General features: G+C 44.9%; 1 protein-coding gene and 1 long non-coding RNA gene across 2 annotated transcripts; one reads left to right on the forward strand and one right to left on the reverse strand.

The window, feature by feature from the left end:
• The first annotated feature begins 845 nt into the window (after positions 1 to 845).
• LOC119325835 lies at positions 846 to 4,738 on the forward strand. Its single transcript, XR_005157713.1, has 5 exons — positions 846 to 954; positions 1,133 to 1,214; positions 1,323 to 1,371; positions 2,349 to 2,866; positions 4,524 to 4,738. It is a non-coding gene; the product is annotated as an uncharacterized LOC119325835 (long non-coding RNA).
• A 2,676-nt stretch (positions 4,739 to 7,414) lies between these two features.
• LOC119320656 (serine/threonine-protein phosphatase 7 long form homolog) lies at positions 7,415 to 8,678 on the reverse strand. Its single transcript, XM_037594651.1, has 3 exons — positions 7,900 to 8,678; positions 7,715 to 7,825; positions 7,415 to 7,616 (listed from the first exon to the last, which is right to left on the reverse strand). The coding sequence occupies exons 1-3, from the start codon at positions 8,676 to 8,678 to the stop codon at positions 7,415 to 7,417; spliced, it is 1,092 nt and encodes a 363-aa protein (XP_037450548.1).
• Between the last annotated feature and the right edge of the window lie 4,899 nt (positions 8,679 to 13,577).

Raw genomic sequence — 13,577 nt, forward strand, 5'->3', positions numbered from 1 at the left:
GCAACTCCAGCTCTTCTCATTGCGCATATGATGCTCACTTTCACAGATATATTAGGGGGGAAATCGATCTCGAAAATGATATAAGAGGCATGTTATGATTTAAGGGTGTTTTCCACTCCTCGGCGCCGTGCTGGAGCTGCTCGATGCGCCGACCAAGTACGCCGACCCCTTCCCACGGCCTCCTCTCCTAAGGTCGCGGCACCCGGCGCCGTCCAGATCCTAGAGGAGTACGTGGATGATGTCGAAGCGGTGGACGTCACTCAGGTGCGCTGTCTACTCCCATCCTTGTTGTGTTTCCTGCTTCATCAGAGTGGTATGGGAGGCCACTGAAGCCATTAAGATTTTGTATTATGGTTTAGGGGAAGTGGGGGTTTAATTTTAGAGCAATTTTATGTTGTTGTATACTGATGTTTCTCTGCTGTGTGTCTATGCCCTATAGCTGTTGTGTGCTCTGCTTGGGCAATTTTGTGCATGGGAAATTCATAGACTGATTATGTATGCTATGTGGTGTGTTGATGCTGCTCAGGATCCAGTCATGTCTAGAGTCCTGACTTTGGTTTTCTCACATGCCTTCGTTTCACATTATCTTGTGTAAGCACATCCATGCAAAAGGTTGTGTGGGTCTCTTTTTTTATGATATTGTACAGAACATCATATTAACTTCTATGATACTATACTCAAGTGCTAATCATGTGAGTGGATATATAGTTGTTTTAAGCTTGAGTGAGTATTATTTGTCCCATAATTCTGCACATAATTTTCTGTCTATGTGGTAGGTTTTTCTGAATGTTTGCCATTTTATTCTAATATGATCTCTTACTTAGGTTGGTGTTGTACAGCTTGGTTGAGATCAAATTCAACGGAGATGGCGGTTGTCAGGCCTATGGGATTCGATTTTCTGTTTACTTTTTGAGAATGGCATGTTTGGTATCCAGTACAAAACTTACTCTGCAAGTACTAACCTCTTTCCAAATTTGGTTCCTTCTTACAGTAACTATAAAAATGATTTTAATTGCTAGATATATACATCAACAGAACTGGTTCTATCTCTTTTTAATGTTGTTACTGGAGAAGATGAAAAAGAAACCTTGTCAGATCCTTTGTTCTCACATTAATGTATTTTTATTCACAGCTTGGATCTCATTGGCTCATCATGAGATATATACTGGATATGTCCCTATGGATTACAGAGAATGTCTTAAGAAGATGCCAATGTCAGTGCCTGCTCCTTTTCTACTATTTATTTATCAGTAAATATTTATTAATTAGAGTGGAAGGATGAACTCTTCTAACTTTTGTATGCTTATTACTGAACAAACTAGGAATGGAGAGTGGGGTTATCATGTTATGCTGCAGGCCGCCGTGGACATGGTAAGCATGATTCTTCCTCACCTTGTTATAGTACCAATCTGTCGCACCTGTGTGTACATCCTCAGGGTGTCTATGTGGTGCATATAGTACACGATTGACAATAGTAATTTAGTTTTGACTTTGGTCATATCAGAATAGTTTTATGAATGAACTATTGCTGGTAAGCTCCTCTTGCTCTTCTATTGCCTAGCTTTATTTAGTTTCCAGCATCAAGGAATAGTGCATTCTAAAATAAGAAAACTGAGACTCTGATAACTTTGTTGAAGTGCTTTCAGATCCATCTTAATTTGTTTAAAGGAGTACCCACTGCCTTTTCAAAATTGTATAGTGTTTTCATTGAATACTCATGCCCTTTAAAGTTTAAATTCAGTTTGTCTTACAAGCTCACCATGTTCCTTTTAACAAAATTAATGCAATGATTTGCTATGTCTAACAAAGGCTGGTCAATCAGGCATCGGCTGAAACCAGTCAATTTTTTGGCTCTTACTCATATAGTTATTCATATGAAGTTATTCAGATATGTTTGGCATGGTCCAGAGGTGATTATACGACCTATTCCATTTGCTTTTCCTGTAGGCCATGGAAGTCAGTGGGGGGTTTGGCTCTTACTCATATAGTTATTAATATGAAATTAAATATGGGATGGTTGGGATTCACGTATGGGTGAGGAGGGTGCCCGATTGGTTCAGAACCCTAGCTGGTTCTCATATTTATGTTCGAGGAATCCTTCGATTGAGAATTTGCAATGGTTACTGGTTAGGTTCACGACATGGAAACGTTAACAGTGTCTTCTCTGCCGAGATGTTAATTGAACTTCAAAAGAAATCAGTTGGTTGTTTGTCTAAAATTATTTCAAACCTGAGAACTTGGGGTTGCTTAGAGTTAGATATGTTGTAAAAGGTTATCGTGCTGCTATACTACTGATGAGTCACAAATGGTCGATAAATATTTTCATGGATTTATTTTCGATTGCACAGGGTGGTGCCGGGTGCGTGGCTGTTGTTCCTTCGGATTGGCCGGCCTACCTCGTGGGTGTCCATCTCAGGTGCTCTTCTTCGCCGTCTACTCGATGCACTGCATGCCCTGCAGCCAACACTCTTTTCATCTTTTTACGAGTCATGATGTGTTATTTCCTTTGAAATGGATGATTTGTTTATATGTGTTTCATAATCTGCTTTGAATTGTACGACTGACTGCTTACTAGTGTGGATTATACATGTTTGATTCTCTGCTTTCAACTCTACGGGTGTTGTGGCGACCGCGACGGCGGCGGGTCTGCACGTGTTCGTGGTGCCGAGGGGGGGGAGCCGCTGCCGCCGCCGCCACCTCTACGTGGTACCTCTTCGACGATGAGGCGGCACTGGTCGTGTCCTGGGCCACCCTGCCCAACAGGGAGCTGTTGTGCTGCCTGCTGCAGCTGGACGTCGGGTGGTGCGCCTGCGTCGTCGTCTGGGAGAAGGCCACTGGTGCAGGAGGGGTGGCGCTCTATACCAACGTGAGCTAATCCCCCCATCCTCCCTCCTTCCTTCCTCGCCTTCAAAATTCCTAATCCAGGGGAGAGTAGTGTGATTGGTTGCTGATAGTAGTGCCAATCTGTCATGACTTCTTACTTCAGGATCGGAAGTAGAGTACATCAGGCTCCTTAGAAACGGTTCAGGGCAGTGGGTTAAGTGTGCCAATTATGATTTGTCTTGATGTAGGCTGCTGGTAGTCAGTTACACAGATAACTTAATAGCTACTACTACCTCCGTCCGGGTTTTTAAGTCCCCCCGACCGGAACGCAGGGACCAAGGCAGGATCTGCTGCAGCAGCAGCAGATATTGTGGCAGAGCGACGGCCAACGAGCTTCGCGCAGTTATTACTGCATGCATGCAACGCTTCGCTTTTTCCTTGCACGCGTGCATGCAGTACTCTCGCTTGCATGATCCGGCGTGGGCGCCGTGACCCAATCAGCTTGCTCCCTCGCTAGCATCCATTGGACAATTCATCATGCCACGGATCGATCAACCATCCATTGGTCAATTCACGATGCCACGGATCGATCAAAGCTCGGCCAGAGAAAAAATGGCGCCACGGCCATCGACACAGCTTCAAATTCTCCTTATAAGAACAACACATGATGCATGCTTAATCGTACTCATTCGTTCTCGTCCTTCTTCCAGAACTCCATGGCGTTTTTTGATCTAAACCTACCTCCAGTAGACTTAGAGGACGGCGGCGGCGAAGGGGAGGCGTTTGGACGTGGGCACGATGGGACTGCCGGCGGCGGAGTGGGCGCCGGAGGACCACAAGTTGGAGCTCGCGTCGTCGGCCTTCCTCCGCTAGGTCTAGCAGGACGCCGGCGAGGAGTCTTACATGCAAAATCATCAAACTTAAAACAGGTCAACTCTCATGCTACCATCCTGTTTCACATCTCTTCCTTTTGTTTTTTCTTTTCAATTGCTTCCAGCCGATTTTTTGTCCAAAAGGACCCCCTGCCGAACGCTATTGTCAAAAAGGACTATCTGCAGATAAAAACGTCAAAAAGGACCCCCTGACTAGTGGCGGCAGGTGCGGCAGGCGACACGTGGCACCTGCCGCCACTAGGTGAGGCGGCAGGCCCCGCCGCCACCGCAGGAGGCGGCCGCGCGGTGCACAACGGGTTCTCCCACCGTGCAGTAGCCGTGATGGAACGGGCCAGGAGAGGCGGGCCCGGCCGCCACTAGGTGAGGCGGCGAGCTCTGCCGCTGTCGCTCCCCGTCCGACAGCCTCAGCTGCGCGCGGGCCGAGGCGTGGGCCAGGCCGCCACCGAAGGAGGCGGCATCTTTCTTCACGCCCGACACATTTTCCTATTGCAGATGGCGCTGATTCCCGTGTGCAACAGCGACCTGACGGCGGTGATTCCCACGAGCGGGAAAATGCACGCTGATGCTTCTTTCGCCCAAGAATCAGTCTGGCTATTGCTTGAGAGGATGCGACGGCATCAGTCACTCGCTGCGGGAATCTAATACTGCGGGAAGCTATTGTGCCGACACTACAGGGATCCTAAAATTTACTGCTTAATTTTCTCGCCATTATTTATCGTCTGGGCTTATAAAAGGAGACACCGAGGCTCTCGTCCAGCCATCCTTGAAATCGCCACTGCGCAAAGTGTATAACACATTTTTTTTCAGTCGGTATGAGTTTGCCTTGCTCGGATCAAAGCATTAGGCCGAGGAAAATGAAGAACGCAAGTTTGCCTCCTGGGGTGGCAGTCCTGCGATGTTGGTGTGGCGATCTTTGCAAGGTGAAGGAGGTGACGGATTTTTCAGATTGGTTGGGCATGAAGTTTTTCATGTGCGCCAATTATGAGGAAGATCCTGCCGTAGCTATTTCAGAGTACGACAAGCCTCCGGTATGCTTTAACCATCACAAATAGATATTGTTGGTATTTTCATTGATTCTTTAGTAACATTCTTGTTTGTTGTTGTAGTCTCCTCCGCCTCTGTGCATGTACTATCATTGGATTGACACGGAGAAGCCGGCTTGGGCAGTGACTGAGATTCGTGAAAGAAGTCGCCGTGCGTGGAATAGTTTATTTGCGGAAGAGCGACGCGAGAAGGCGGAAGCTGAGCAGAAAGCAGAGCAAGAGAGAGAGTTAAAAGAATACTATGCGGAGCAACACCGTTTTTTTGAGGAAATGGGAAAGAAAAACAGGGAAGAGGCTCGTCGCATGGAGGAGCAGGAACGACAGCGAAAGGAGGCTCGTGAGGCAGAGAGGCAGAGAAAGAAAGAAAGGGCTCGTCAGGCTAAGGCAACAGAAGAAGCTGGCGATGGAAAAGGAAAATATCCACGCTGGACTCAGTAGATTCCTGTGGTAGTATTTAAAATTCCGCAATCATTTGTATCTTTATTTCTGCACTTTAATGTAGCTTTATTTCAGGAGTTAAATGTAGGTATATTCCTACAATGTATCTTATTTTCAGTTGTGCCGTGTCGTAATGGAAAAAAATATAGTTTAAGAATAAAGTAGTGGCATTTTCTTTCCCTCCACTAATATCGAACATCGTGCAACAACTACAAAATAAATTTAAGATAGAACATAATGCCCTACAATAACAGAGTACAAACTAATAATGCAAGTACATCCGAATTAAACGGTAGAACTGGAATAAAACTACATGAAGACATCATCGTCATCCTCCATCGATGCAGAACTCTTGTCCTTCGAGGATGTAGAACTCTTACCCTTGGACGATGCAGAACTCTTGCTCTTCGAGGATGCAGTACTCTTGCCCTTTGACGATGCAGAACTCTTGCCCTGTGATGATGCAGCACCCGAAAGCGGCGGCATGAAGATATCATCTTCATCCTCGCTCTCCTCGGTCCATAAAAATGGATGCATTTCTACAGTCCTTCTGAAAGTTTCACTCTTCGGCTCCACTACATTCTTCCACCTTGCATGCAACCTAAGAAGTTCTTTACGTACCTCCTCATAGGTCCTTTTAGGCCACCCAGACCTACGTAATTGGTGAGCCAACTCATTCATTATGGTGTCACTACCGGTGAGTTCGTCCCATGGAACTATCCTATTGTCCATCATGAAATCGGTAGCTAGCCTCAAAAGAGTCCTGCTCATCCCAGGGTGAAAACTACGATCGAAAGGATAATGGGACATCTCGACTACACTGCACTCGAATGCTTATCCACCTCCGTCTGAAGGGGGTTTTATAGGTAGAGAGGAGAAAATAGCGGGAAAGAACGAGTGCAGTATGGCGGGAAAGGGTTGGCGGGAACATATGGCGGGAAACGAGTGGCGGGAAGATATGGCGGGAAGGGGTTGGCGGGAAACGGGTGGCGGAACATATGGAGGGAAAGCGTTGGCGGGAAAATATTGAGGGGAAAGCGTTGCCTGAAAATATTGAGGGGAAAGCGTTGACTGGTGCATTTTTATTTCAGCAAACATAGATGTTCAAATCAAAAAGTCTGATACACACATATATAGATACAATGGGTCGCGCACGTGCATAGATGAATCACCGTACTTAACGACGACCACCTGGCCTTTCCTTACGACCGGAAGGCGACAAGCGATTAGGTGGCCGGGTCACACGAAGACCGCGGCCGTACTCCACTTCGGCTTCATGTGTCTGCGAGTCCTGCGTAGGTGGTGGAGTCGCGAATCCTTGTTGCGAACCTGAAGCGTAATTGTAGGCGTATGGTTGTGACTCCGGGAGGATAAAAGATGGGCCAATAACATCCCCTCCGAAGAACTCTGTAACTAATGATGTAACAGTGTCGCCAAGATCATGTGATGCTCCCCGGAGGCCTGTGTTGACGCCATGATCATGTGATGCTCCCCGGAGGCCTGTGTTGACGCCGCGTTGGGTGTTCTCATCGCCCCAATTAACATCAGGTGTGTCCTGCACATAGAAACATTTTAAACAAACTGTTAGAGGATAATATATGATATCATTGTAAATGCATTGAAATGTAAACATGACTACCTGAGCATATCCCTCTCCTATACTGTCTGGCCATTGTACTTGGTGCTGGTTTAAATCTGGTACACGAGTCTCCTCGGGCATGGGGATCCCTTGCGTGGAAAGAAACGGCTGAGATCCCTCACCTTGGGTGTATGCATCATATCCTGTGTACGCATATGGGTTAGGGGAAAGAAACTGCTCGGGCATCGAATCCAAGCCCGTGCCATGGTCCTGAGATGTTTGCCCCTGACGAAGCTGCATCGAAGAAGAGCGATGCAGTGGCAGAGATGAGTCATGTCGTGGCAATGTCGTTCTAGTACTCGGACCCTCCCCCCATTGCTCATGGCTCGTACGCGCCTCGCTCGGTCTGGACGACGGTGCTGCACTCGGTCTGGCTGACCTCGCTACCGGCATGTATGCTCCAGTGGCAACGTCGTCGCCTCTACCGCATCTGAACTTCTTTGCCACGAATTGTTGCAAAAGTTTCTGGAATGTCTTGCGATATGGGCCCTGGGCCGGCATGCTATCCATAGCCATCTGCCCTACTTCGTTGACATTTTCAAGCTGAACAATATTTGGATGTTATTTAGTTCCAATGATTATGAAATGATGGACCTAAAAAAGTTACAAGTGATTATCAGGTGGTCACGATAGTAAGCTGCATGCAGCTCAACATGTCTCCACGCCTGCTCCTCTTGTGTGAGACGTGTTGGTATAGTAGCTGGCTGACTGGCCAGGCTAGCACGTGTGTTCATGCAGTACCACTGCTTGTACGCTTGATCTGTACTTCCATCGTACGGCCTGCAAAATTAAATAATTACATAAACCTTTGTGATGAAAGCAAAGCATCTTCACGCATCGTATGATCATCGTAAAAAAATAATGTACATAAAATATACCTAAGTTCACGCACTATATCTGCTAGCGCTTCATTTGTCCACTTGTGTACCCATTCACTGTTCTCTTCCCTCCAATCGTATAAACTCCAACCCCTGCCCATATTGGTTAGCCTGCAAATATGTAACAAAGTGTGAGTTTAGTAAATTAAAAATGACACTAACTATTTAGGGATGTCACATCTTACTTATGTGTTTCCTCATCGATACGTCTGGGAAAAGGTGGTGGAATTTCTTGATAGAGACCGAACTGTCTCATTACACGCTCTGGGTTGTAAGGTTCAACACACCACAGGAACAATAAGTTGCAGCGAGTCAGCCAGAATGCACTATCGGTCAACATGCCTGGTGTGAAGTGTCGAGCATCAAAGACCAATTTTAGCTGGTCCTGAGTCCACGGGTTCCATGTGACTTCTGCCTCATCAAGTATCTCAAACTGCTGGTGGTACATAGGGTAACAATTTTTCGCAATATCTGGAGACCAACGTTTCCGTGCCTTTGTCCACCTGGTGGCCATAGTTGCGCTAGCACCCTCGCCAAAGTCATATGGGTATATGGGTTGTACTATACGAGGTCGTCCTACAGGGAGGTATTCCCAGGACCACAACTGTAGAAACTCATAGGCGACACAAAGTAATGGAGCTTTTTGTGCGAAAGAGGTTTTTTGCGTGGCATCACACAAGCCTCTGTATGTATGAGATAGCATGGCAGAACCGAAGCTGTATTTTGGCTGCTCGGGTAAAGGTTCATCTACCATATTCTCTGCAATGTAGATGAGACCAGGGACAACAACGTCCCCATGTGAATTTGGAAATAGATTCCCGAGGAGCCACAACAAATATGCAAACAGATATCTTTTTCTCGTCTCCTCATTGGCGAAGCTAAATAAATTAAGAAAGTTATCACGAAGCCAGACGAGTGGGATGCCCCGAGGGTTACCAGAACGTTGTGATTCTGGCATTTCCATCCCAAGACGGGCTGCTATATCTAATGCCCAAGATGGAGACACTCGTGGAGAGACTACCGGCTCACCTCTAATTGGTAGAGCAGTGATCATAGAAACATCTTTCAGTGTAGGTGCAAGCTCCCCAAAACGAAAGTGAAAGGTGTGGGTTTCAGGTCTCCACCGGTCAACGAGGGATGTCAAAAGGGATGGGTCCGAACGTACTTGGTCGTCGCATGATGTGAGCCTAGCAAAACCTTGTAGTCCATAAGCGTCAAGGTGAGCAAGGAAATGATTGTGTATTGGCCATGTTTTCTTTATGATTCGAAGTCTGAAAGGCCGATAATCATGCTTAGTATTTGGTTTCAAAAATAGGTGGCAACGGTGCCCGGCGTCATGGGGCCCCTGCAAAAGCACTGGCACTTCACCCATAACCTGCACACAAACATACAAATATAAATTACGAGGAAGACAGAAATACAAATGCAAATCTAAATTAACTTAAAAAATACAAAGAGATACGATTTACATTAATTATCTGAAGTTAACATCAGGAGTACAATAATACAAAGAGAATGAATTTAAATTCAATATAAGTACACATAACGAGTAGAAATATAAATAGACATGGCGAGTACATATATATCAACATCATGCGTTGTTGTTGGCTCGATACGGGCAGTCTTTGCGTGAATGTCCAGTACACCTGCAAACGCGGCATCGCCTTGGTTCTCCCATCTGGCTATGGTCCATGTCATTGCGATGACGCCTAGACTGACGTCGTCCCTTTGCGGTTCTCATCAAGTCGGTGTTCGGAACCCATTTCGGCCCATCTGGCCACAACATTTTGTAGTTCATATCAATGCCCCAAGCCCAGAACTCACCGTTCCAAGTGTTGTACAGATTGTACATGTTAAAGTACGGCGATATGTATGGCTCGACGCTGATTTTTTGAACAGCAGCCGCCCGGAGCACATGACTGCAAGGGTAGCCCTCAAGCTTGGGCTTGTTACAAGTGCACTCACAGGAGGTTGAGCCAAGGGTGACAGCTTGCTTTTTTGATCCTCTGTGGTGACCCTTAACGTACTTGGCTCGCACATTGACCTCCCACTTATTCCTAAGTGCGTCCACTTTCCTGCAGCCATGACTTTGGGACTTCTTTGCTTTCTCGTCCAGATGTCTTTGCATCTTCTCGGACCATGGCTTGTTCAATTCAACTTGTGCTTTGGCGACGGTGACCCTGTCTGCAAAGTATGACAGGGTCCGGTTCCAAGTTTCTTCAATTAGGGTTGTGATAGGCAGTGCTCGCACCCCTTTAAGAACACCATTGTACACCTCTAACATGTTGCTGGTCATTATTCCATACCGAGCCCCGGTGTCGTGAGCCTGTGCCCACTTCTCCAAATGAGGGCAATTCTCGGTGATCCACTGGCTCAAATTTATGACCGTCCTACGACCCCTCCGGTCTTCTCTCTGCGGCAAGGCCGCGCGGTCGATCTCACCATTGATACCTGCCCATATCGCATTCATTTTGGCTACAGTTTTTTGCATGCACATCCTCTTGAATAACTTGAACCAATCCTTGTTTTTGAATTTGGAGTAAAAGTTTGCTGCCAAATGCCTCATGCACCACCTTCCCTCTAGATCGGGCCAGCCCCACTCTTCTTCCGACGCCTTAATTATTTCAAGAGCGCTTAATAATCCAGTGTTGCGATCAGAAATGATGCAAACACCTTTACGCTCTTTCACGACACCCATCTTCACGCAGCTCAGGAACCACAACCAGCTATCTTTGTTCTCGCTCTCGACCAATGCATATGCAATAGGAAGAAGCTGATTATTTGCATCCGCTGCAATCGCCACCAATAGTGTGCCCTTGTACTTTCCAGTGAGAAAGGTACCATCAACAGATAATACCGGGCGACAGTGCCTGAAGGCTTGTATAGTCTGGGCGAATGCCCAGAATAAGCGGTCCAGGATTAGCTCACCCGGGTTCATTGGGTTTGGATGTTCTCTCCGCCAAACTTGAGTCCCCCTATTAGCACTTGCTATTTGATGAAGCATTCTAGGGGCATAAGAATATGCCTCCTCATAGGTACCATACAAGTTCTTAAATATATTTTCCTTCGCATGCCTAGCCTTGCTGTAGCTAACAGGGAATCCAATTAGATCCTCTGCATCTTTTTGCAGAGCCCTAACACTAATGTTGAGACTTCCCTGCACAATTGTTTCCATCGTCTGTGCCACAAATTTTGCTGTCACATTGCAGTGATCTGAAAGAGTCCCAGTTTGCTCACAGGTATGCTCCACTATTTTTGTGATATGCCATGACTGACATACCCCAGGCTTCAGTCTAGCGAGAACTCTTCCGCGGCAACCTTTCGCGGTGTGGATGCATATGACCTTCAACTCTTTTTTATCAAACTGCTTCACTCTATGCTGGCGGTGGATGCCGATTGCATAGCTACCCATTGCCTGGTAAGCAGACTTCTTATCTGGGAAAACTTGCCCAACCTCCAGGCTTCCCGCTCCTAGACCAGAAGCAGAGTGAAATTCGTTGGTGATGCTCATATCCTGTAAAAACCCAGGTTGCAGTGCCGCCGCGACCGCCCTCTGAGGAGGAACATCTTCTTCTCCGCTTGACTCCGAAGACGCATAAGAATGATCATCATCATCTAGCGCCTCCGGCAATCCCTCCACGTGTTCGCTCATGTCAACGGCCGCCGACCAATATCCTGTGTCATACACAGGCTGGCCGCCCGTCGGTTCCGATGGGCCGATGCTAGGGGCTGATGTGATGGCCAACTCGACCTCACCACCCCTGCTACTGCATCCGGCAACATCAGTGACTGAAATGAACTCCACATACACCATCGGCTGACCATACATTGAGTTATTGGGATTGCTTGCAAACCTCATGTACGACCCCCACGACCGATCACCTGTGACAGGCCGCAAACCCCAACGGGCAACTGTCCCATCATTTCCTCCGTCAATGACGAAGGCCTCCATTGTCATTTTTTTTTCCTGCATCACTGGGCCAAACACCGCTCGGATGCACCTTCTAACAGCTGCGTAACCCACGTTGACCATGTCTCTCACCACTACTGTAGTCGACTCGCAGAAGGACACATCCACCCCGCATGGACCGTCGCGTAAGACGTTCCCATAGTACACTACTAAATTTTCCATAGTACCTAACCAACATACATGTTTACATTTCAAATAATTAATAACTGAACATTTAGTAACGATGACAACATTTACATATCTTACGACTAAAATAATAATTGTATTTTCATTAGAAATATTCGGTTTGTTTTTAGAATCATTTTCTTAGACTTTAAGGGGTTGTTTGGTTAACGGGTATTTAAAGATCTATTTTTCTCAAACTTGTCTACGAGTGTAACAAACTAAAACTTTGTTTGCTTTTCTCTAACTACCCCAAAAATATCCTAAAATAGTTCTCGTAACATGCAAAAACTTAGCTTGGAAAAACGACTATTAGTAAAATGTGGTTTTCTACATAATTTCCTTACAACAGGTTATGACAAAACTGAGGGTAAGTACTCGCTAGCCAAACAACCACTAAACATAATATTACGATAATAACATTTAAATATCATATGAGTAAAATATCTAATTTCTTCCGGCATGATATAATGTTTTTCATATCATACGATAAAATTCATTTATTTACAAATAATAATATTTGCAGCGGCATGACAGTACATCAATATAAAAAATATTAACAAAATTACGGCGTCATTTTATACCCATGTTATGACAAAACTCATGGTAATTACTCGCTATCCAAACAACCAGTAAACATAATAATACGATAATAACATTTTAATATTATATGAGTAAAACATTTAATTTCTTTCGGCTTTATATAATTTTTTTCACATCATACGATAACAATCATTTATCTACAAATAATAATATTTGCAGCAGCATGCACATTATTCACAATACTACATCAATACAAAAAATATTAACAAAATTACAGTGTCATTTTTCACCTTAGCTGCAATATGGATGTGCTTGCGAATGCAATTAAGCGTCAAAATAGTTCCAATAAATATCTGTCGCCGGTACTATATGAACCTCGTCAACCTATTATCACATTAACAACAATATTACACACGGATTTTTCTTCCTGCTAACAAAAGTATGAAAATAGCACTTTCATGTATGTGTTCATCACCTCAAAATGGGACAGCGAAAATGGAAACACAATTTCTTCAATCGCGTCTTCTCCTCCTTGTTTGATACTAAGATGAATTATTTTACCTAATTACATACATCATACATTAGCACCTAATCTTAACATATAAAATTTAGATTATTGCGACTTATTAATAAACATACCACATAAAATAACATACCACATGAAATAACATACCGCATGCAATAAACAATTACAGTACATTTTTTTCTTAATTACCGTATTAAGATTTCCCGCATGTCAATACTAATGGACGCACCTAACATTGATGCAACATCTTCAACCTACTATTTCAAAAAAATAGTTTAAATGCTACATCTCTCGTCTGAAATTATTTCTAACCTCTAAGCACTACCATCACATAGCTAATAACGAGCTAAAGGATGAACTAATTACCACCCTGCATGCATAAATAAATAAATGTATTGCAAAGCTCATACCTTGATCTTCAACGTCGTAGTTCACTTTGCACGACTATTCCTACTACAGAAACTCCAAATGACTCCTCCAAGTGCTGAAATAATGCCTAAAGCAACATAGAATACACACTTAGGAACTAATCAAATAGAATAAAAACATCGTGCATGCGAATGAAACCAACAAAAATGGATAGATCTTACCTTAATCTATCTTTTCTTCAACTTCATCATCCTCAAAATCCAACTCTAAATCGCCCTAAATCACGAGTGAAA

Source organism: Triticum dicoccoides, chromosome 6B, assembly GCF_002162155.2.
Source record: "Triticum dicoccoides isolate Atlit2015 ecotype Zavitan chromosome 6B, WEW_v2.0, whole genome shotgun sequence".
Classification (NCBI taxonomy): domain Eukaryota; kingdom Viridiplantae; phylum Streptophyta; class Magnoliopsida; order Poales; family Poaceae; genus Triticum; species Triticum dicoccoides.